Source organism: Lytechinus variegatus, chromosome 9, assembly GCF_018143015.1.
Source record: "Lytechinus variegatus isolate NC3 chromosome 9, Lvar_3.0, whole genome shotgun sequence".
NCBI classification, from domain to species: Eukaryota; Metazoa; Echinodermata; class Echinoidea; order Temnopleuroida; family Toxopneustidae; genus Lytechinus; species Lytechinus variegatus.
Window position 1 is genome coordinate 18,428,461 of NC_054748.1, and position 25,010 is coordinate 18,453,470.

Genomic DNA, 25,010 nt, shown 5'->3' on the forward strand with positions numbered 1-25,010 from the left:
TTCAAGTTTTGCGCAACTTTTGAGACCAAAATTGTGACCCCCGGGTATGCGGTTCCGAAATAACGCAACATTTCGTAAGTGCATGCAGACCCAAAATTACTCAAAAACGTGAATTTGTGTACAAATCCAATGCAAATAGTGTTCTTAGCCAAAATTCATAAATGTATCATTATTTTTCCTTTTACTGCGCAAAATCAATTAATTTTATCTTGTTTATGGTCAAAATAAAGTCCCCGACAATTTCCATTGAAAAAACAATAAAAAACAAAAAGTCAAAAAACAAAGAAATACATAAGAAATTTAGAAAACAATAGAATACATAAGAAAATAAATTTGATTTTGAAATTTTTTAAATATCAATTTGATCAGATGCCTATCTAGAGTATGTGACACAAAAATTAGCATTTCAGGGGCATTATTTTATTAATTAGAGCAAACTTATGATTTTATGCATAAATTAGCATAATTAATGAGACATGAGATTTTTTGCCAAATTTGATGTTATAGTTTTGTAGATAATGCCATGGGTAACACATGTGCCAATTTTCGTCGCGATCGCGCGATCAACAGCCGAGATCATAAGGGGGGGCTGAATCAGCCCCCCCCCCAGTCTTTTCAGGCGTCGAAATAGCCCAGTCTATTTAGGGTCGAAGGAGAATGAAACGTTTGGAACAAGATAGCTTGTGTGAAAACAGAAAAATCAAAGAAACAGATCAACGAAAGTTGAGAAAAAATAATGAGAAAGTATATTGCGATCACTAATGCTATGGAGATCCTGAAATTGGCAATGCGACGAAGATGTGTGATGTCACTTGTGAACAACTCTCCCCATTACTTTAGTATATATTTCACTTAAACTGCCTCTTTTTTCACATCTATCAGTAGATCATATATTCTTTCTATAGGAGGGCATGTAATACAGATATTTAAAGAATACATCATGGATAAAGGGTTTGTAACTTTGTAATGATAAGAAAAAGCAAAAATAGACATTTTGAGGGTATTTTATAGTCCACCAAAGGGAAAGTTGTTCACATGTGACATCACACATCCTTGTCGCATTGCCAATGGGAGGATCTCCATAGCATTAGTGATTGCAATATTCAAATGCTCATAACTTTCTCATTATTTGTCAGATTTTTCTCAAACTTTCTTTGTTCTTATTCTTTGATTTTCTGATTCGGCACAAGCCTACTTGTTTCAAGGCTTACATTCCCCTTTAACCAACAAAGCAAATCAAATACAATTGCAGCTAACACATCCTTATCACCAATTCAATGAAGACAGCCAAATTTGACAACCTTCAAATCTTACCTTCTTGGGAAACACCTCGATCCACTTCATTTTTGTTTAATCCAGAGACATTGATTATTGTGAATGTTTAATCATAAGAATAAACCTTATAATTGATAACTAAGCCTTAGTTATGTTACAGAGACCTTGTAGTGTCATTCTGTGATTTTTCATATTTGCTGCATTTAAGTAGAACTAATTGAAAACACACATTTTTTTGAAGTAGAATGGATGAATGCTCTAAATCAGATGGTGCACAAGTCTGTATATCTCCAACCTGAAAATGTGAAAACTGAGCATATTCTACTTGCTTCCTTATGTCTGCAACATGTGGATTATTACAGCAACTTGCAATGCATTCCATGGCTGTCACAAAAAGGGCATAATTCCATAATATGAAGAGATGTGCATCCATACAGAAGTTTTCTCCAAGCAATCATTTAAAGGGCATAACTTTCAAATGTCACTTGCTACCTTTCACCAATAACCAACCATAGCACTGTAGTCATCTCTATTCACTTTGATATTTCTGGCAGAAGGGCATACATGTACATTTTGAGGAGTTAATACCTCTGGTTTCTTTCATTGTTTTCTTTGACATGCATAGACTAGTCTTGGAGGAAGGCAAGATGGAGCAAAAATTAAAACTCGTCATGTCTGGTCAGAGCTTCGCCGAAGTCTGTTGCCTGGCTTCCCACGAAGAGGTCATATTTATCAAGGATTTCAGCTTTTGTCAGCCTCTTGTCCTAAATATAATGGAGAAAAGAAATATTTGAAGGATTTGTTTAATTTCATAAATACAATATTTTGTTTCTCATGCAGCTCTTGCTGTAATCATAGTTTGTAAACCTTTAGGTCACACACAAAAGCACCTGAATTTCTTTAAGCTAAGTGGTTGCTTAATACTGATGCCTATAAGCGTCCCAAGGTATGCTCAATTTAACATTGAAAGCTATGGAGTGAAAACAATCACCTCTTTGTCTCATTGATGTGCAAGTAATGATGATTATGCAATACAATGTCAGGTCTTTTTTAAGCAATAATAATACTCTGTCCTACATGTGCTTCTCTGAGTTGTTTAGCGATCAAGTGTGATAGTTTTTGTTTTTGCCAATTTCATGATTTCAGTCGTACAGCAGGCCCAGATCTAGATCTCTCTCCCTCTATCTATATATATATATAAACATGTATACAGTATATAAGCCATCAAATATCTATTTTGCTGAGGAGGACACAAAAATGCATGGACCCAGATGACCATTCTGAGGTGCTTAAAGGGATGGTCTGGGCTAAAAATATTAATATCTAAATAAATAGAGTAAAATTCACAGAGCAAAATTCTGAAAATTTCATCAAAATCGGATAACAGATAACAAAGTTATTGAATTTTAAAGTTTATAAATATTTTGTGAAAATAGTTATGCACATCGTCATGGATATTCATTAGGTGGGCTGATGATGTCACATCCCCACTTTTCTTTTTCTTACGTTATTACATGAAATCATTGTTTCGATTTTTTTATACATGTGTAAATGATGTGTCTCCATTATGATGAAATAAGTTGCGGCAATAAATAACTAATGCACTTAATCAGTTGTCAATCCAATTGTTTTAGTTCTTGGTAGAAAATTTTTGAATAAACCTAATTTCATATAATAAAGTGCAAAAGAACAAGTGTGAGTATGACATCATCAGCCCACCTTACGAATATTCATGAATACATGCCTCAAACTCTTTAACCGGAATAATGCAAATCCTTGAAATACAATAACTTTGTGATTTGTTATCCGATTTTGATCTAATTTTCAACATTTTTCTTTGTGAATTATTTTCTATTTATTGGGATAAATATCTCCAGCCTGGACCAAGAGGTGGAGTCAAAATTCTTTTGACTCCACCTCTTCTTGCTAGACGGTGGATAGCAGGCTTCGTGATACCTTGGACCATCCCTATAATTACTGTTTTAGTGGCCCAAACATGGAGTAGTGTGTGAGTGCAGTGCTTTGTAACCGAAAGGAAAAGGCGCTATATCAAATGACCTTTAGATTGTATTATACCAACATTTAGCATCAAATGGTTTTAAAGACTTTCTCATGAAATCAGTGTTTACAACATTCATTCCTCTTGAAATAACTTACGTGATCAGCATCTGATTCCATTACTAAATGTTGAGCTTCGGCTTGGGCGTGGTCATAGTCTTGCGGGAGGATCCACTGACCTATCTCTTCTTTGTCCATCTTATGATCGCCATCTTTGTCGCGGAAAGCAAAGAACTGCTCACGCTCAGTCTGCACCCAATCAGGCTCTGCACCGCCCTTCTCGCGCTCACTCTTGGGCCACATGTCACCTGTCAAGATGAAATGATTAATAAACGTGTGACATTTCTTTATGTTTAAAGGCAAATAGGTTCATTGATTTGACTTATAAAAATCTGAGCAGCAAGTCCAACTCATAATCTGTTTGAATTTAAAGGAGAATGAAACCACTGGAACAAGATTGCTTGTGTGAAAACAGAAAAATCAAAGAAACAGATCAACAAAAGTTTGAGAATAATCGGACAAATAATGAGAAAGTTATGAGCATTTGAATATTGCGATCACTAATGCTATGGAGATAGCAAATTGGCAATGCGACAAAGATGTGTGATGTCACTTGAACAACTCTCCCCATTACTTTAGTATATATTTCACTTGAATTGCCTCTTTTATCACATCTATCCATAGATCATGTGTTCTTTCTACATGAGGGCATGTAATACATATTTTTAAGAATACATCTTGGATAAAGAGTTTGTATCATCATAAGAAAAAGTAAGAGACATTTTGAGGGTATTTTATAGTCCATCAAAGGGAAAGTTGTTCATCAGTGACATCACACATCCTTGTCGCATTGCCAATGGGAGGATCTCCATAGCATTAGTGATTGCAATATTCAAATGCTCATAACTTTCTCATTATTTGTCCGATTTTTCTCAAACTTTCTTTATTCTTATTCTTTGATTTTTTCTGTTTCTACACAAGCCTCTTCGTTCCAAAGGTTTCATTCCCCTTTAAAAATTATAACTATGCCTAACTTTAAGTTAAATGTGCAATGCATAATTTCCCCCTCCATTTGCAAAACATTACATTCCATCAACAATATTGTTAACCATGATGAAACAAATCACAACATAAGCATTTATAGGATTATAAAACCAAATTTTGCAGGGAAATCAATAGGTAAATAAAGTTTAAACTCATGGTAAGAATAGATTTCATGTGATGCCGAGGAACTGAACAAATAGGCCTTTATAGAATTGAAGGGGATGTTAACCCTGAAGAAAAGTTTGTTGCAAAAATAGCAGAAAAAAAAATAATTAAAAATATTGGTGAACGTTTGAGGAAAATCCATTTAAGATCAAAGAAAGTTGTAAGAATTTTAATTTTTGGATTTGTGACATCATAAACAAGCAGTTGCCCCATATGTTATGTAATATAAAATACATATTTTTTAATGGTTCGTGATGATTTAGTTTAGTTTACTTTTTAGTAACGGGTTTGAAATGATCTGTTTATTGATATATTGAAGGTACTGTAAAAAATAATTTAAATTTTCTGAGAAAATTACATTTCACTGATTTTTTATTACCATACGATATGTAGGAATGCTGCTCGCATATGTCACAAATTAAATAATTTAAATTATAATAACTTTTTTTATTCTTTAATGGATTTTTCTCAAACCATGGACAATATTTTTAATTTTTTCTGCTACATTTAACAATAAACTTTCTATCAGGGTAAACTTCCCCAATTAATCATTCTTAGGTGATTAAAGTGAACAGTGCACATCAATCTTACCAATGTATTCATCAATGTCAACAAAACCATCTCCATTCTGATCAATATCCTCCATGGTTTCCTCGACGACGATTTCCCTCATGTGAGCCTTCTCCTCGGGATGTAGAAATCCGACAAACTCTTCGTAGGTCAGGTCACCGTCACCGTCAATATCAGCGACCTTCCATCTCTTCTTGTCACGTCGGATCATAGTGCTGAAGTCCATGTGTTCATTCTCTTGCATTCTTGAAAGCTCTTCCTCTGTATGGCCAAAGAATACAAGATTATCAATGAATAGTTTTCTAAGCTCAGAATCAATCTACTGTAGCTCCTCCAATTGGTAACAATAACAAATTTTCAATTAATTTCATAAATTATTTAAAGTAATGATTAAAGCAAGATTATAAAAGTTATGAAGTTACAAAATATATAAGTTTCCGATTTGAATTTTCAAACAGAAATTACAGAAGATCAAAAAAATACTTAAGCTCTTGAAATTGGCAAGTTGTAGATTTCATACCCTTAAAAGATAATATAGATTTAATTTACAACACAAGTCAAAATGAATGATAAAAGTGATTTTGTAGCAAAAGGGTGATTATATTGTTTTTATTTAGAGTATTTAATGATTAGCTCTCTCTAAATGATAAAAAACAGAAGTCAACTAAAATAAACAATCTTGTTTTGTCCAATAAGGGCATAGAGTATTTGATCTTGGAGTCCGTCAGAATATTCACTGTGAAGAAAAGGGTTTAGAGAAATAATATTTTCATCGAATAACGCAAAAATCCATTATTTCTTCCTTCCATCTATCTTTCCATCCATCCATCTATCCACCATTGTTCATCTTTCCATCCATCCAAATCATCCATAGACCCACCCATCATTTCATCCATCCAGTCATCCTTTCATTTATCTATCCATCCATCCATCATTAAATTCATCCACCCATCCTTACATTCATCCACCCATCCATCCATCTATCTATCCATCCATCCATCCATCCACCCATCCATCCATCCTTCCACCCATCCATTCATTCACCCATCCATCCATCCACCCATCCATTCATTCACCCATCTATCTACCCATCCATCCATCCACCCATTCATCCACCCATCCATCTATCTATCCATTCACTCATCTATCTATCTATCTATCAATCCATCCAAACAAATGTTTCTTCAGACTTTCCTCTATCAATCTTTCAATTAATTTATCTATCCATCCATGAAACTCTAACCTAATTGTTGTTCATCTGCTCCATAAGTCCCTCGCATGAATTCATTCCACTCCACCTTTTTGTCCTTATTTGAGTCGACAGAAACCCAGCGCTCTGTAACATCCCTGTCGATGGCTTGCCTCTGCAAATTGGACACATTTTCCATAACTAGTCTTGTTCAAAGACCACTTGATTTAAGTAATGACAAAATGCAACCATTATTAATATGTCTTTTGTGCATTCATGAATTTTGAGACAGAATTGTCATTAACATGAAAATAATTGTTTGAAGAATCCACAAAAAAATTGAATGTTTATTTTGGGGTACCAGTATGCAACAGAAGAATTCTACGAGTAATTTGTTGTCAACGTAAAGAAAAATATTCGGTCTGGAATTTCCAATTCCATTCAAATCACAGCAGTTGCACAAGAGAATATCAAAACGGTTGCATTTCAACATTTAAGTATCACAGAAATCAGAAATTTCCCATGATAACTTCTTCAGTCCCGCGCCTAGTATTAGATGTTAGTAACAAACACCAAGCAAAGTGAATGTTAGTGTTAAAAAGAGCTATTTGTGGTGTGTGTCTCACCAGATAAACTGCTGTATGTGGTCTGATTATATTCTTGCCATGTTATTTTGGGATCTCCATCTACATTGTGACCCTTCCATTGTCTGTCTACGTCCTCGTAAATATATCGGCTCTGTTTGCAAACAAAAAAGAAAGGGACAAAACAAATGGAGTAAGTAATGTTTTTATTGATGTCCAAGGACCAAAAGAGAGCCAAAAATCAAAGTCTAATTGATCCTGGTCATTTTATTCCTACCAGAATATTTTTTTTTAATTTCAAACATAATTTTCTTCTCAAGCAAATATTGAAATTCTATTAACAAAGCCTCTTCAAAACAGTGCATAAGCCTGATTTTTTTATTTTTCATTTCCCAAATTTCTTTTCCAGAAAAAAAAAAAAATCATTGGGCACTGTTTTAAATTTCTATGATTTAGAAGATTTAAATTGGCATTGTATTCTGTTGACTGAAGTATAATTGTCTATAGATAACTTTTTAGAGGGAAAACATCCATAATACAGATTTATCTAACATATTGACAGAACTTTACCATCATGTATGAAAGAGTATTCAAATCAATAACGATGAATCTAAACAAATTATTCTTCCATTTTTGTTTTTTTAATATTGATAAATGGCAAGAAAATACAGAACAGACACTTTACAAATGGCTTGATTGAGTTGTTAGTAAAACCATGCAGAAATATTCACAAACATGTAGGCTACTTTGTAATAAATTGAAGCAAAGAAAATATCAAGCTGAAGAAACCATCTTGTAATCTTTAAAGGCTTTCAAATAATTAAATAGAATGAGGGTTGATTACTATTATGGGATTTTTTCTTGCTTAAATTTGAATTATCTTCAAATTGACAATTTGATTTGCTTGATAGTGTCAAATACTCAGATGCATAGTTTTTTTATATCATGCACTGTTTTCACATGAACCTTGGTTGTTGTGTTGCTGACTTGCGAATTGTTTTATTATTTCAGTCTGTCAAAGAGGTATTCAATTACTTAGGATGAATTTCAAAAGCCACCTGGTTGCAAGACTAATAACCTTTATAATCTCATGTTATTACTCCCAGACGAACTTCCTGTGTTGCAGTGCTTTTGTTTTCCTTTTATATTTTCAGCTGACCACATCATTTCCTTTGTTCTCAACCATCCCAGCTTGCAGGTAATGAATATACATGATTAGCCACATCAACAAAGAGTACATTATATATAATTAAAGTGTTCCTTCTTTAGATAAATCTACTATTTAGAACCACGCTGTATGGCAGTAGGCCCAGTATTATACAGGATCTTGCATCCTATAAAGATTATATAATTTTCAGGGAGAGTGGGTTGTTAAAAAGGGGGGCATTCTTTGAAAGAAAAATTAAGCAGAATAAACAAAATATATTGTAAGTCAAGCAAAACGTTTAAATGCCCTCATGTTATCATGGAAATTACAAAATTCATGCAATGTGAACTCATACCTCATGCAAGTTGAATTAAATAGTTTGCATAAAATATGTAGATTATTTTCTTCTATAAGATCATATCTCAAAAATACATACTTTATAATATCCAGTCTATATTATATGTTGCTATATGGAGAAATTCTTGTTATTAAAACTTTATTAAAAGTATCACAAACACCTTATTGTTCATCTTATAAAGAGTTGCGATTGATCCGATCAATCGCAACTATGGGTGACCAGCAATGTCAACATCTATTATGCGTGTTTGTTCAAAACATTTTCCAGCAAGAAGCCATGAGGTATATGCTTCTCTTTGTTTTCAAAGGACATTGTGCAAATTTCCTGAAGAAAAAATTGTGACACTGATGGATTTCCATGATTACGATTGATTGGATCAATCGTAACTCTTTGTAATTTCTCATTGTAAAACAGGGTCACCATCCAATAAAAAAGATTTTAGTACCAGTATTCCATGATACAACTGGTTATCTTTTATTCATCTCTTAATATTCTTTGTTTTAACACTCTTTTTTATTTGAAATATTTTCCATCTTACTTTGCAATTTTTTATTTAATTTGATACTTTTCATTGTGTTTTCTATTCATGGCACTATTCATTTGGCAGTATTTTACTTACCTGTTGTAAAACGATCCAATCTTTCAATTCTTCTTCCGTGACAAATCCATCCTTGTCTGCATCAATCTTCTCAACAATTTTCCTGCAGGAAACAATATTTTGAACATTTATAAATTGCAGAACTTTCAGCTAAATACAAACTGAAGAGTTAAGTTTGGTAACTGTAAGTTAATTATTCAATCCTTTCAAGAAACTGATAGCAACTTAAAATTAACTAAAATTCAAAAATTCAGAGGTTGTTGAACCAAGCAGGCAAACTAGTTGGGGATAAGTTCATACTGGATGATATCTGCTGTGCCCGTATTGTTAAGAAGAGTGAGAATATCATGAAAGACCACCAGCATCCACTTAATCAATATTTCTGTTGGATGCGATCAGGGAAAAGACTTCAGTCTGTAAGATGTAGAACAAATCGATATCTGAATAGTTTTATACCATTTGCGATTAGGTCATTTAACAAGTTACGTTAAACTGTCTCAGTAATTCCTGTATGCAGTCAATCTGTAATATAAGGTTTTCGCAATTTTATCTGTATCTCTTCTTTGTTTCAAGTAATTCCCCCTTTATTTTTTTTTCCTTCTCTCTTCCTTCGTGTTCTTTTCCCTCTCTCCTTCTTTTTGGGGTTTCTTCCTTTCTTCTTTTTATTCTTATATTCTTCTTTTTCTCTACTATTCTTCCTTCTCCTCTTCTTATTCTTCTTCTTTTCTTCTTTTTCTTGTCCTCCTCCTTTTTTTTTCTTCTTCTTCTTCTTCTCCTCTGCTTCTTCTTTTCTTTTCTCCTCCTCCTCCTCCTTCTTCTTCTTCTGCTTCTTCTTCTTTCTCCTCCTCTTTTTCTTCTTCTTCTTCTTCCTTCTCTTCTTCTTCTTCTTCATCTTCTTCTTTACCTCTTCTCCTTATTATTCTTCTTCCTCTTTTTCTTTGTTTTTAATTCTCCTCACAGGGTCAGGGTATTGCTTTTTTGCATATGACTGTACAACGTAATTAATTTGTAAAGTTTGCTGGAATGTGAGTGTAAAATAACTTGCAGGTAATATGCATGTATAATTAATTTATCCTATGCCATGTATATAATCATATGTGTAAGGAAGCACGTGTTCATCCTTCGCTCATACGTCACTCATGCTTTGTATTGTGTTCGTGATCAGTGCATGGATCTCGCGATCGGTAGAGATCTGATCTCAGTGGGCGTGGCCGCTGCAAGGTTGGGCGGACTTTAAAGCCGCCTAACCTATGCGCGGTTTTTCCCGGATGGTTCATAGTTGTTGTCGTCATCCTACACAGGTGATGAAGTCATTCGAGCATGTACCAGCGCTGGGGGGGGGGGGGGGTGACAGTACGTGGGAGAGGGGTTGTGGGGGTGGGGTGTATACACACTCGCTCTTGATTGTCGTGAAGCTTGTTCCTGCTTTTATTTTCTGGTGTTCCCCTAAGGAATTAAATTTGTGACTGGCGACTTGGGTGGATATAGGGTGGGTTATTGTTCATTATTCCTAAATTCTCACCGACTCATAGAGACACATTGCTTGCATTTTCTATGATAATATTTTACACACATGCACGTGCAATATCCATTTATCCCAATGCAATATGTAATATTATCTTGAATACGTGTTATTTTTCTTCCCCTTCCCATTGCCTGCCCTTCACCCTCTCTCTCCCTCTCTCTCCATTTCTCCCTCTTTTCCCTCTTACTCTTCACACAGAATCCCTTGCTTTCTCTTCCTTAGGGCATGCACGGGAAGGGTAAATACAAATATGTTTTATTGTTTATATCATGTTGTAGATGTTTATATTATAATGATACATTATTTTGCTATATTATTATTTCTAATTTAGATGTCTGTCATTTATGTATTTTTAAACAATTGTTATCATGTCATCCATGGATGCTTTTAATATGTAAATCCCAAGACAAATTTCCTTTATGGACGAAAATAAATTGAATTGAATTAAATTAATGACACATTAGCCTGATAATGAGTTGTGTAGGGGGTCCACATATTGAGGGGAAAAAGAATAAGTTAATGCTGATTATGCTGTAGTGTATTTCATTGATGAGTCATCCATCAGTCACTTGTGAGGTCCCCAAGCGAAATTTGTTCCCCTCTTTTCAATCATGGCTCAAAAATTAATTTCTCTACCCCACCTTCACTTAACTGTAATTTCAAACTTTTGTTGTACTAGTAGATGATTTAAACTTTGAGGATCCCCGAATTGGGAAGTATATCATGGCACTTTGGGTACTGATCATTTATTCTTCAGGAAGTTTAGGCTGAATTAAGATTAAGCACACTACACTAGCTGCAGCAAAGCCAAAGGCAAGCCTTTTGTTTGGTAGGAAGCTAGGGTTAGGCTGAACTTCCTTTGCCTTTTAATATATCATTTCATTTGGACTCTGAGATTTATACATTAAAATAACAATATCAGGTTCAGTTTTAATTCCAAAATCATGATTTTTGTTTTAAACACCAATAAACTTTAAGGATGAAAGGTTATTAAATCCACCTACATGACCAGCCAACAACATGACATAACTTCAACACTCCACATCTCCAAAGAAATGTAGAAAATGAAGAGCTCTACACAACATACATCATTCATAATCATGTTGATGAAACTGCATTTACAGTTCAGATTGTTTTCTTCATCTAAAACTTCAATTATGCAAATGAGTTAAAACTATTAAAGTTTAGAAAAAATGCTTAATGATCTGTATAAAATTCTGTTTAATTTAACTAAATATTTTCATCTATTCTTACCCGAGCCTGTTTCTGCTTTCTTCTGGACTAAGATTATCGAATGTCTTTGCATCTTCATGACCAAGAAAAGCATCATGATCATAATCTGGGTTGTGTTCGTTTCCTTCGAAATGTTCTTGGTCGCTCAGCTTCGCCTCTTCTTTCACCCGGTTGTTCTCCGCGGGCTTGGCCAGAGTTACGGCGATCAACAGCGCGAGGTACATGCACACAATCAGCGAACTTTTCATTTTTGGACGGTTACAAATTTACGAAAACAGATATAAAATATAATCTATTGCAGTTATTTTACTACTACTGTCCAGCAGGAGACCCTCTCGAGTTGTGTGATGAATCGGGCTTTCAGTCCAGCTGCAAGCTCGGTGAATTTCAGAGGTTATTTGTCAATTTTTCTGCAGATCTCGCCAGAGTTGACGTGGAGCAGCAGACAGTCGTGACGTGTACCCTGACCAAACCGGAAGTGACCGTAATTCCCCCTGTGACAGGTTAATTGCTGTTTAACCAATCATTGAGCTGCAAAGTGGAGGTGTGTCCTTTTCACCCAATAAAGCGCCTTGTTTCATTCAGGTAAAAGGAAACGCGCGAGTCCATGAAGCGCGGCTTTGATTGGATCTAAAGTGCCGTGTTGGCAGAAACTTCAGAAGCGTCTGCGAAGTCGAGATACCGAAATAGAACAGCTGCCAAACCATGGCGTGCCAGGGAAATGAATAGATATTCCAAATATGTTTACGAAGACGGTCCACGGCGCGGCCGCATGAAAATGTTCCGTTAATCTAGCATCTTTATTTGCTGGTAACAGTGTTTGTTTTGTTTTTTTTATCTTTGAATAATGATTCTAAATATATTAAAATGAAATGAAATAATTTGAAGCAATGGAAGCAAGCCCATAACGCTATGTGAGTGTTTTAGATTGAACATTTTTAGCCTAGTGAAAATATATTTTCTCTACAATGATTTTCTTTCTGGAAAATTTCTTTCTTTTATTCTTTCTTTCTTACTTTCTTTTCTCTAATTGACTGTCTTTCTTGCTTCCTCCGTTTCTTTCTTTTTTTCCTTCCTTCCTTTCTTTCTTTCTTTCTTTCTTTTATTCTTTCTTTCTTTTATTCTTTCTTTCTTACTTTCTTTTCTTTAATTGACTTTCTTTCTTGCTTCCTCCGTTTTTCTTTCTTTCCTTTTTCCTTCCTTCCTTAATTCCTTTCTTTCTTTTATTCTTTCTTTCTTTCTTTTATTCTTTCTTTCTTTTCTTTAATTGACTTTCTTTCTTGCTTCCTCCGTTTCTTTCTTTCCTTTTTCCTTCCTTCCTTAATTCCTTTCTTTCTTTCTCCCATCCTTCGATCCTTCCTTTTTTCTTTCTCATTTTTTTCAAGAATATTTTATATCGATTATGTATTCATAAAAATAATCAAGAGCTGACACCGATGAGTGAAAGTATATGATCATGGGAACCAGGAGGGGGACTAAGCACTCTCTAGAGATGAAAAATTTCAAGATTTTAAAAAAATAATGCCTACTTGATTTGTCTTTTTATTACTAATCAAACAATTGAATTTGTGCTCGTGATTATTTTGGTAAATTATACTGGAACCTCTTTGATATGTCATTGAAGACTTTTCTAGGTATACTTTTAATTTTCACTTGAAAGTAAACTTATTATAAAGAAAACAGTATTTTCTGTATTCATGCTGGTAGTGTATACTCTTCCAACGTGTCATTCATTCAATTTCAGTCCGAACTTCGTTAAGAATGAATGACAAATTAAACTCGGTCACTTTTTAGTTTCTCACTTTCTTGAGGGGGGGGGGTGATCCTTAGGAGGGTAAAATTTCTGACATGTTTTAATCTCTCGGAAAAAAAAATAGGTCATAATCTTTGGGGTATTGTTAATAATGCTTCAATGATCACATAAAGATCTGAAAATATGATTCTGAATCACTGATCACAGGATTTTAATCAACTATACGACCATTTCTTTTCTCTTTAATTTATTCAACCATTCCCCCTTTTTTTGCTTTCCTCGGCACTTCTTTTATCATTCCTTTAACCATTTATTTTACTCCTTGTCACAATGTTGGTGTGACTAGACGTGTCAATTGCAACTGACTATTTATAGTCATTTTAACTAATTTGTCTTAAAGTGTCCAGTTCTCTCTCTCTCTCTCTCTCACGTCTGTAGGTTTATTAAAATTTTCTCTCCCTCTTTCATCAACCCCTTCCTCATCATATGGTGTCCTCTTGTGAGAAGGAAACTACTTTCCTCAAGATATAGATACTCGCAGAAGTAACATCACCACCCCCCCCCCCCCCCTCGCGCGCCTATTATATAGTCCACTTCAAACGCAGTGATTAGTAAAGTATGGGAGGGGGCAGTGATAATGTTATTTTAGTGAGCCTCCCTCTATGTTGGACTTCGAGGATATTAACTTCTCTTTCACAAGCACCAAACTGCACTAGATTATTCATAACATTGGTTAGAAGACATAGATGTACACACTGCAATAATTCACTTTCCGGTTTTTTTTATTCAAAATAATGGCAGGAATCAGTTGGTTTTGGCGGTAAATCAATTTACCAAATTTTATGGCAAGTATCGTTCTTGACTTAGTACAAAAATCACAAATCAATACTATGGTAACCTTGGCAAGCAGAATGATGTAACATTCTAAAGGTCTCTAGAAATGAAGTCATAACCAGAAGGGTAATTCCATAATCAATCCTTTTTAATGTCTTCACCAAATTTTTCTTCATTTCACAAACAGCTGAAGCTATGGTATTTTGCAGGGGTGTGAGTGGTCACAAATAAAAAGATCTGAAAAATGCTGAAGAGTGTTGAAAAAGTCTGAAATTTGTACAGAGGAAAGTAAAAAAAAAGCTGAAATTAAGCTGAAAATCATAACAAAAAAATCTTGAATCGGATAAAAATCTGAATTCTCACACCCCTGATTTTGAGAGCTTTATAATTTGTCAAATGAACAGAGGCAAAACATTTCAGGAGAGTATGGGTCAGATGTATGGACCTGCTTTGTGGAATTTCCCAGATGGAAATGAAGACTGTGATAATGCTGAATGGTTTCTTAATATTTAGTTGACTCGTGAGAAGTTTTACACCACCTACTTATTTTTAGAAAACTTGTATTTATATATCACAGGCCATGCTTGGGGACCATACCACTTGGTAGTTATTCAGACATAAAATGCATATTACCATCTTAATGAAAATCGTTTCAATTTTTTTTTAATAACTTTTTTTTCTTTTGAGCATTTTTTTTTTCAATTATGAACAAATCGCATATTGTTCCAATAATCTTGAATTTTCAACCTTATATAGTACCTCATAAGTCAAGCGATGGCAAAACAATGAAAACTAGCACAATCAATACACCCTGAAAAACTTGATAAAACTTAAAATAAAAAAGTAAAACAGACAATAAACAAAATAAATTTAAAATAACGGATTGGTGATTTGTGATCAAACTGTACATAGGCAAAGCAAGCTACAGATTGACAACTTATATACAGTACACTCAGTAATCTTTCACATTAAAGAAAACTCTGGGGTGACAGCTAGACACAACAAATTTGTTTGGGCTAAATGTTTACAAACAAAGTGCAACAAAACTCATCAACAAGGCTCTGCAATATCTCCGTAAATTTCAGTTAATGGAATAATACCCTTTTTACACAGGCTAAAAGCCCCACCTATAGTACGGGGATAAGCTTAGCCCACTTTCTTTTTACACAGCATTTTTGCAAAGTGGGCTATAACTCCACATATAGTACGGGATTATTTGGCACTGCAAAAAAGCAGGGTTATCCCAGCAATTGCAGGGCTAAGAGCGATAGTATGGGGTTAAGATCGCTAGTGTAAAACGAAAGTGGGCTAAGCTTAACCCCGTACTATAGGTGGGGCTAGCAATTTAGCCCCACCTATAGTACGGGGTTAAGGAAATTTTAGCGTGTGTAAAAAGTGTACGAGTGAAGTACTTGTACTAGGAATGATCGACAAAAACCACTAGTCCGGGGTTAGCGAGTTTCGTGTGTAAAAAGCAAGCATTCCTTATCCGGGGTTAGCAATAACAATTTGGCATGTGTGAAAAGGAAAAAAATAGTACGGGTTAAGGATAGTAAGGGGTTAGCGATAGTCCGGGGTTAAGAAAATCCTGTGTAAAAAGGGTATATGAGTACAAAATTTGAAGAAGTAGAAGAGATTTTTTACTGGCTAGATACAGATAATAGTGGACCAATCATATTCCTTGAAATGAAATCATATATTAACCATGACTCCATAACTCAACTTTTGTGTCATAAGTTTGTGTGTGCATCATTTTACTACTAGGCATTCTTTAATAGACTTGAGAGTTGAAGTAGTACACATTATTAAATGAGAGGCAAATTATCTCTACCTGTTTGAACACTTTGAAAACGGATGCTGAGTTTTGTGCACCAAATTAATCTATACAAGGCTTGGATTCTAATAAATTCTTTCAAATAATCCGGTGTACAAACATGACACAGGTGCACTGCAAAAACTCTGGTGTTGATTTAACACCAGCCAGGAATCTAAATGTCCACACCAGAGAAGTGTTAAATACCAGTTTCGTTTGGTCTAACACCAGATAGGTGTTTATACAACATCAATTAGTATTAAAACAGCATCGGTTTGATTCCAAACTAGCGTTGTTTCAATACTTTTCTGGTGTGGACATTTATAGATTCCGGGCTGGTGTTAAATCAACACAAGAGTTTTTGCAGTGTGGAAAAATGAAATATACAAACATCCTACCAGTACAAGATGGACTACTCTAACTTTAAACTTTTTTCAATTTTGTTTTAATCTAAAATTTTATCTTTTATAGTTCAAAATGTCAAAACAGCCAATGTAATGGCATTGAAGTATAGTCACTGATTGTATTATCGACCACAATTGCATTACGTAACACAATCATTAACAACTCAGAAATTAGATACAATGATTTTGTACGAATCAACATATTTCCAATAGGAAGCAAAGACAAAATATTGTCAAAATCGCCAATTGATAATTTGGTAAATTATCAAACCTCTCCCCATAGAAAACAAAAGTTTGGCAATGCAAAAACATTTTCACCTATTGCATAGACAGAGTATGTGATCAGAAGGCTTTTGAAAAGTTTATTATTTGTATTTTTCTGCATATTTTTGGTACAATTTAGGTAAAATAAGAGAATACTCTTTCTGACATGACTGAATTGATGAAAATTATTCTCAAGACAATTCCATACACATAACTACAAGACTTAAAATGACAATATTGCATAGTAGACAAAAATAGTAGCACCAAAATGTGAAGAATTTCTTGCATAGTTCTTTTCATCCAAATGTAATAAAATAGTTCACTTTATTTAAATAGTTTGAAGGGTCGATGAAGGGCATCAGAATTCATCATGCCTAAGTTCGCCAAAGTTTGTTACCCTGCTTCCGACGAAAAGTTTAAAATTTTTGATCATCTCATCCTTTGTAAGTTCCTTGTCCTGTGACAATAAAATAAGAAAATAAATTAATAGAAATTTCAAAAGTCAATATTCATTAAAGAGATCCACATTTGTGAATTTAGCCAAGTCTTATACAAAACCGTTTCATTGTTTGAGCACAATAGTCAGCCTTAAAAAACTATTGTCTAATCCACGCCTGATTCCAGAATTTCCAGTTCAGTATTTTTCAAGTAAACATTAACATTCACACTCGTCTTAAAAAGCTGATTCAAAGCCATATGTAACTTTCTTTTATTCTTATTTCAAATCCACTTTTAGATTAAGTAAGGTTGTGTTGAACTTAGCCCCTCATAGAATCGTCATAATGGGTTTTTAACTCATTTTCATCTGACTCATATGATTATCACATCTGATACAAAAGGGCCATTAGTAGGTTCTTGTCATATTTTTGCCTGATTCCTGCATAAGATGTTTACCCTCTGATAGAATGGGAGTGGATTTTTAACATATTTCCATCTGACTCATGCATAAGAAAGCATAGGGTCATATATAAATTGGTTCTCACTCACCTTGTTATCATCTGACTCATACATAAGATGTTTAACCTCTGATAGAATGGGGTTGTAGTGGGTTCTTACCATATTTACATGTATATCTAACTCATGCATAAGAAAGCATAAGGTCATTAATGTATTGGTTCTCACTCACCTTATTATCATGACTCATACATAAGATGTTTAGCCTCTAATATAATGGGGTCGTAATGGGTTCTTCCCATATTTTTATCTGAACCATACGTAAGAAACCTTAGGGTCATACATGAATTGGTTCTCACTCACCTTGTTATCATCTGACTCATACATAAGATGTTTAGCCTCTGATAGAATGGGGTCGTAATGAGTTGGCATGATCCAGTCCCCAACCTCCTCATGGTTTAGTCTGTTATCACCATCTTTGTCTCTATACTCGCCAAACCCTTTGCGTTCTGCCTCTACCCAATCAGGAATCTCGCCTTGACCGTCCCAAAGGTCATCTGTCAAAGGTCAATAATGAACAATGGTTGTGCATGATCAGCTCTGACTGTGTAGCGATGATGTACTTAACTAAGGGTGCTACATAAGAACTTGCCCGATTGCAAGGGGCAAGTAAAAGTTAGAGTTGGGCAAGTGTTTTAAAGTAAAGACCAAAACTTAGTGCCCGAATTGGGCAAGCAAAATTCTCACAGTAGAATGACCAAAATCAGAACCTAATTTTGGTCATGGCAGGCAAGATAAAATCACTTTGGAAAAAGAAATGCAATAACAAGGAGATCAGTTCATGTCAAAAGAGAGTAAAAGGTCAAAGGTCAATGGTTTATAAAACTGCAAAAGTTTCTTTTGAAGAGGGAAAACTTTTTTTTTCAACGATTTTTTTGGGGCAAGTGAAATAGATTTTTTGGTCAAATATATTCCAACCTAAAATTTACTTGCCTGACTGGGCAAGTGCTAAAAAGTTATGTAGCACCCTGATAACTCCATCCATTTTATTTTGTAGATCACATAACCTGTATACAGCACTTTATTCATTTGTTGAAATGTTTGTAAGTATTCATTGTATAATGCGGATTCTGAATCGCAATTTAATTGATAGTTGGGCAATTTCATGAAGTGTTTTATATCAGACTCCCCTTTTAGCGGGACCATGCTGGACTGACTGCCTCTGCTTTGTGCTTCATATGAAAGGTATCAAACACTTAAATTATCATTGCTTGAATAGTCCATGAAGTGAATAAAAATAAGAGGGGTGAAAATGGGGGTCAGCTATAAAAAAAAATTACAATGAAATTTGAAATTACATTTCAATAGACAAATTTATAACATGTTATGGGCAATTCCACAGGTTGGGACAAATCTGTAACGTGAGTAACCGACACATTCCAAAGATTTGCCAGGAGCATAATAGAATTTCCCAAGTTTTGTTTTTATACAAAGGATAGTCAGACTGTGTACTTTGTTGTGATACGGAGATGTTTAGTTCCTATCAATAATAATGGAGTTACAGCTCCAAGTATGAGTCAAGGTGTCTCCAAATGTAACGTGAGTAACCGTGGAATAGCCCATATGGTGTTTTCAGCCCCCTTCCCATCAGTATGTACCCAAGGTAATTAATTACCTTGCTACTAGTCCCCTAGCTATCATTAAATTTTTTGTCACATTACTCATCAAATTTTAACCAAGTCAGAGATCTTTCATAGCTACCTGCCAATCTTTAAGTTCTATTTTACTACATTTATAATCATCTAAGACTTCACTAAAATTGATAGGAAAGAAGTACTTACTAATATACTCATCAATGTCCACAAAACCATCGCCATTCTTATCCATATCCTCTAAGGTCTCATCAATAGCAATATTCTTCATATGCGGTTTTTCCCTCGGCCATTCAAATGCCATGTACTCATCCTTATCCAAAGCCTCGTCTCTGTTCTGGTCAGCTACAGCCCAACGAGCTTTGTCCTGTCGTACTTTCTTCCGGAAGTCAAGGGTTTTATCTTCTTGCATTGTAATCAGTTTCTCCACTAAAATTTAAAAAAAGAGAAAAGTAATCTTGTCACTAATATGTCATTTATAATAAATTAATAATGATGCATACAGCACATTTAAAGTTTACAAGGCACAATGAAACACAAATAAGAAGTCTTCATCATCAACATCTTCATTTGTGGACAGGTGGGGCTTCAGTTGTAATCCAATAATCAGTTTCTCCACTAAAATGAAAAGTGGTAAGGGAAACTGAAGAATACTCGCCATTGTCAACATCAGATAAATTTATCAATTTTCTGTTTCACAAAATACAATCAAAATAGTAGTCATTTTGCCTCCGAAGAAGATTCTGCTAGGATCTGGCCGTCTCACCTGCATCAAGCGGTTCAATATAGCATCAGTGCCGACTTTGAAAACTACTCTAACTTGAACAAGATGTTCAGTGATACATGGTTACTTTTATGTCCACTTTTTATGAACTAGACCAATAAACTTACAGAGATATGATGGTTATTCAACAAAAAACCCAACATGGCCAAAGTTCATTGACCTTTGACCTTGGTCATGTGACCTGAAATGCACACAGGATGTTCAGTGATACTTGATTACTCTAATGTCCAAGTTTTAACGAACTAGACCAATAAACTTTCAAAGTTATGATGGTAATTCAACAGATACCCCCATTCGGCCAAAGTTCATTGACCCTAAATGACCTTTGACCTTAACCATGAAAGCTGAAACTTGCACAAAATGTTCAGTGATGCTTGATTACTATTATGTCCATTTTTCATGAATCAGATCCATAAACTGTCAAAGTTATGATGGGAATTCAAAAGATACCCCCAATTCGGCCAAAGTTCATTGACCCTAAATGACCTTTGACCTTAGTAATGTGACATAAAACTCACACAGGATGTTCAGTGATAAATGATTAACCTTATGTCCAAGTTTCATGAACTAGGTCCATATACTTTCTAAGTTATGATGTCATTTCAAAAACTTAACCTCAGGTTAAGATTTGATGTTGACGCCGCCGCCACTGCCGTAGGAAAAGCGGCGCCAATAGTCTCCTCTGCTATGCAGGTGAGACAATAGTACAAAGTGAAATAATCTTTATTGATTTACTACTTGGGGTTTGGTTTTGATTGATGTTTCAATTATAATTTGATTATACAAAGTGCATTATTTTTTTATAAATACAGCACAATCAATTACAGGTTAAAAGTTTGTTTCTTTTTCCTTGCAATTTAAAAACCCCACTATATCGATACTTCATCCCTGAAGGAAGTTACAAGAGGTCCATATAGGATGTTTTTCAAAGGGAGGGGGAGAAGGGGCAAGACTACCTGACGATGATATCACATTTTCTCTGAATTAAATTACAGGGGTATTAAGAATATCATGCCACAGATCACTCATTTGTATGCTACTTTCCTTTTATTCTCCTCTCTCTTTTACCTTTCCTACTTTTATCACTTCTTTAAAAAACATAGGGGAGGGGGTGGTCAGTCCCCCCCCCAGGGTCATAAACCCCTGGTCACAAAATAACCACAAACAGATAGACAGACAGACAGGCAGGCAGATAGATGGACTGTTACTTACATGGCAGTCCACTGTAAGTAGTAATGTTGTATTCTTCCCACGTCAAAAGGTCATCGCCATTGAGATTGTGTGCACCGAATAGCCTGTCGAGCTCTTCATATAGTACAGAATTCTATCAAGGAGAAAACATATATTTCATCAAATGACTTAATGACTAAAGAAATATTCACAAATAATATACCGGTACTGGTACATTGACTCATGTTTTCTAGAGCTTAAATATTAAAGGTATTGTTTAATTCTGTGAGCAGCCAATTTAAAAAATTATCAAACCAAGATGAAACATGTGTACAAGTGCATATTAGAACTAATAAACCCTGAAAACATGATTATTGAGAATAAAAAGCTAAAACTACAAGGCAAACCCAGATTTTATAAATAGGCGTCTTATAGACACCTAAGATAAGTGTAATGGATGAAATTAAGATGGTGTTTCCGGTCACTTTATATTTCAATTTTGCTCACTAAATAATCATTTTCGAACACAATTTTTTCTGGGCTTCATTTTTGGAACATATCACAGACATATGTGACAAGTGTGACCTTCTAGCTCAGATTTTTTAAAAGTCAAACCAATGTTAACCAATCACTTCAATCAAATGCCATCAGATCCTGACTGAATCATAGCCAGTTCTAAAATGATAGATCATTTTGTAACGGCAAATTCCCTTCAAAAAATGATTCAAGATTATCATGAACCTGTCTTTTTCTTTCATTTTACATTCAACCATAGTAGTTGATTCTCTTAAAAAAATCCTGAATCTGGAAACAAAATTAACAAGCCTGCATTGGCATACCTAACATAAGCATTTATATGCAATGTATGATAATAACCTGTTTGTATCACTGTGACTCCAGATTTTTATAAAACAAAAAAACTTTGGGGAGGGGTAAAATGCATCAAATTTTGATAACTTATTTGGGCTTTTCTTTGTGGGGGGAGCAAAAAGGAGAACATAATTGTTCCCCCTCCTATGAAATCCAGGATACCTCTCTTTCTAAGCACCCTCTACATGCTAAGTTTGAATTTCAATCAGTAATTGTGGCATCCAGAATCCCTCTTTATGCAAAGCAGCCAAATCACTATCCTCTAAGACAAAGATGAAGGACCAGTCGTAATGGAGTAAGATTTTGGTCTTTCAAGAGTGAATTTTTAACTCTTATTGAGTGAGACTGTCAAAAAGATGCACACTTTTGCTTAAAAAAAAGGTGAAAACCCATTCTTGACAAGTTGAAACCAAAGATTAAAATCTTAGTATATCAGGACTGGGGGACATTTCATAAAGCTGTTTGTAAGTAAAGAGCGACTTTAAAAACGACTGGCGAACCTATTAGCTTACGAACAGCTTTATGAAACGGCCCCCTGGTCCCTTATCTCACTCTGAAAGGAGTGTTATTAAAGACCAGATTAGCTAATCTTGTGTTTTATAGCCCTCAATATACTTACAGTTTGAATTTCAATCCAAGCTCTTAGCTCTGATTCACTGATTGATCCATTGTGATTGGTGTCTAACCGATCAAATAGTTGCCTGTAAAAACATGTCATATCAAAACCTGTATTTAATTATGGTAAACCTCAATATCATGACTGAATTAGTACAAAAATACATAATATATAATTTAAGCCCTGATATTCTATTTTAGAGGCTCTTGACCAATCATTGAATACATTCATATGATCTATTTACATACTGAATGACTCAATTTTCAAGGCTAAAGCATATTTCCTTTTTTTTTTCATGCATGGGTATTATAATGACTGGTTTTATAAACACATTTCAGTCATTGGCTGTACTTTTGCATCACACGTATATGCTTAGAAATGAAAATAGGCATAGACCTGCGTGATTATGGTTCTGCGAAATTTTGACCGTCATGACATCAGAAAGTCATTCACCACCACAAAAATATAATAATAATATGTCCATTTATATAGCGCAGTTACTATGTGCATATACTCAACTGCGCTTTGATACTTGGTATCATATTATTACCCCGGCTGTAGCTGAGCCGCCATATTAATAGGCGCTAAAGCGTTCAAGGAAAAATCCTACCGGGTACCCATTCACATAAATACATACATAAATAAGAAAATGAATAAATAATTATATAAATAAAATGATTGATGGTGAATTAAAGACCCTCTTCATTGTCTCTTACTAACTGGTGGCAGCGGTGGGATAAAGTTGTTCCGAGAGAAAATTTCTGGAAACCACTTTCCTTACCAGAAAATCTGTTCACCCATATTTATCTATTGTTGAAACTTGAAATGAAAGATGCCTTACCCTAATTTCTCTTTGCTCTGTTCTGGTGTCAGGTTGGCGAATTTCTTGGCCTCCTTCTCGCCAAGGAAGGCATCATGATCATAGTCAGGATTGTGATTGCCATGTTCATCAAAATGAGATTTCTCACTCAGTTTGGCCTCTTGCCTCACTCTGCTACTTCCCTCATTGGGTTTACACACGACAGCTGATACGATGAGGGCAACAACGTAAGCTAACAAAAATTTCTTCATAGTGAATGCGATGATACGAATGGGTGAACACTTTCAAAACTTGACACAAAGAAATCACGCTATTGCTCAAAAGTTTCCAAAGTTTTGTACGGGCTTTTCCGAGAGTTGGAAATTTCTCGACCTCTTGCACGGAAAACTCCACGTTAAATTTCTCTAAAATGAAGAATCCTACCAAGATCACTGTCAAATTTATGTGTCGGCATCCGGGGAGAATCTGGCCCTAAGCTGACGTGGCGGTGTAGAAATTTCTGCTGTTGGTGGGGTACAGGTGCACATGCACCTTATCATTGATTGACCAATCAAAACGCGGTTCCAAGGGGCTTGCCAGAATTGACCAATTGCCGATCGCCTTTCAAACAACACTTCGTACGACGAGAGAGTGATTTTGTTCAGTACGAGGCTGTTGATTGGATATATCGTGCCAAGTCAACAAATTTTGGCAAGTTTACCAACTTTCACTCGCTGGTATGACACGTGGACTTAGCCAGCTTCTCCACAAGAAAAATGTGCACGTGTGAGATTATTATGGTATAGCCTTTTATCAGGATGCTTTTCCCCGTAAAAAAAAAAAAATTGAAGAACTGATTAATTATGGGGAGAAGTTCAATTACATAACACTTCCTGTAGAAGAAGAACGATAATGACAACGGAGATTTCTAATCATAATGATTCATAGAGCAAAATAGAGTAATCTGCAGCTACACCGTTGAAGATTAGGGCCTCTATATCCTATGATATAATACGCATGCAGGGTGACTAGTGTCTATAAAGGCTTTAAAATTGTGTTTAAAAAAATATGCTGTTCGTATATATGCATAGACCTAGGTCCATGGTATGTCGTGAGCATAAATCCGACAGAGTAGATGTAATATGTAAGGTAAATGCACTGCATATGGAGATAATGCCTTCCCTTGGCAGGTTATGTACACGTCAGCTTAGAGCGGGCTGAATATTCGAGAAAGTGGGTAGTACTTTTTAGGTCACAGATCGATTCTGGAGTCAGGGAAATGCACACAAAATAATAGTCATATAGTTAGTTATAGTTACATATATAGATAGTTTTAATTCATTTGTTGTTGTTTTTGTGTCAGTATTTTAATATTGAATTGTTCCTCCAGTGCACTCATGAATGATGTGCG

At 35.0% G+C, this 25,010-nt stretch overlaps 2 protein-coding genes across 3 annotated transcripts; both read right to left on the minus strand.

The window, feature by feature from the left end:
• Positions 1–1,513: 1,513 nt before the first annotated feature.
• On the minus strand, positions 1,514–12,230 carry LOC121421134 (calumenin-like). 2 transcript variants are annotated; one of them, XM_041615790.1, is made up of 6 exons: positions 11,768–12,230; positions 9,010–9,091; positions 6,356–6,476; positions 5,134–5,373; positions 3,433–3,641; positions 1,514–2,039 (listed from the first exon to the last, which is right to left on the minus strand). In XM_041615790.1, exons 1-6 carry the CDS (start codon positions 11,992–11,994, stop codon positions 1,935–1,937), a joined length of 984 nt encoding a protein of 327 aa, XP_041471724.1. In that variant the 5' UTR covers positions 11,995–12,230; the 3' UTR covers positions 1,514–1,934. The 2 variants fall into 2 exon arrangements, with proteins under 2 accessions (XP_041471724.1, XP_041471725.1); XM_041615791.1 differs by lacking the exon at positions 6,356–6,476 and adding an exon at positions 6,928–7,039 and having other exon boundaries at positions 11,768–12,228.
• Positions 12,231–16,948: 4,718 nt separating this feature from the next.
• On the minus strand, positions 16,949–24,375 carry LOC121421467 (calumenin-A-like). The gene is made up of 6 exons (XM_041616165.1): positions 23,642–24,375; positions 22,804–22,885; positions 21,357–21,468; positions 19,550–19,789; positions 18,072–18,265; positions 16,949–17,271 (listed from the first exon to the last, which is right to left on the minus strand). The coding sequence occupies exons 1-6, from the start codon at positions 23,869–23,871 to the stop codon at positions 17,173–17,175; spliced, it is 957 nt and encodes a 318-aa protein (XP_041472099.1). The 5' UTR covers positions 23,872–24,375; the 3' UTR covers positions 16,949–17,172.
• Between the last annotated feature and the right edge of the window lie 635 nt (positions 24,376–25,010).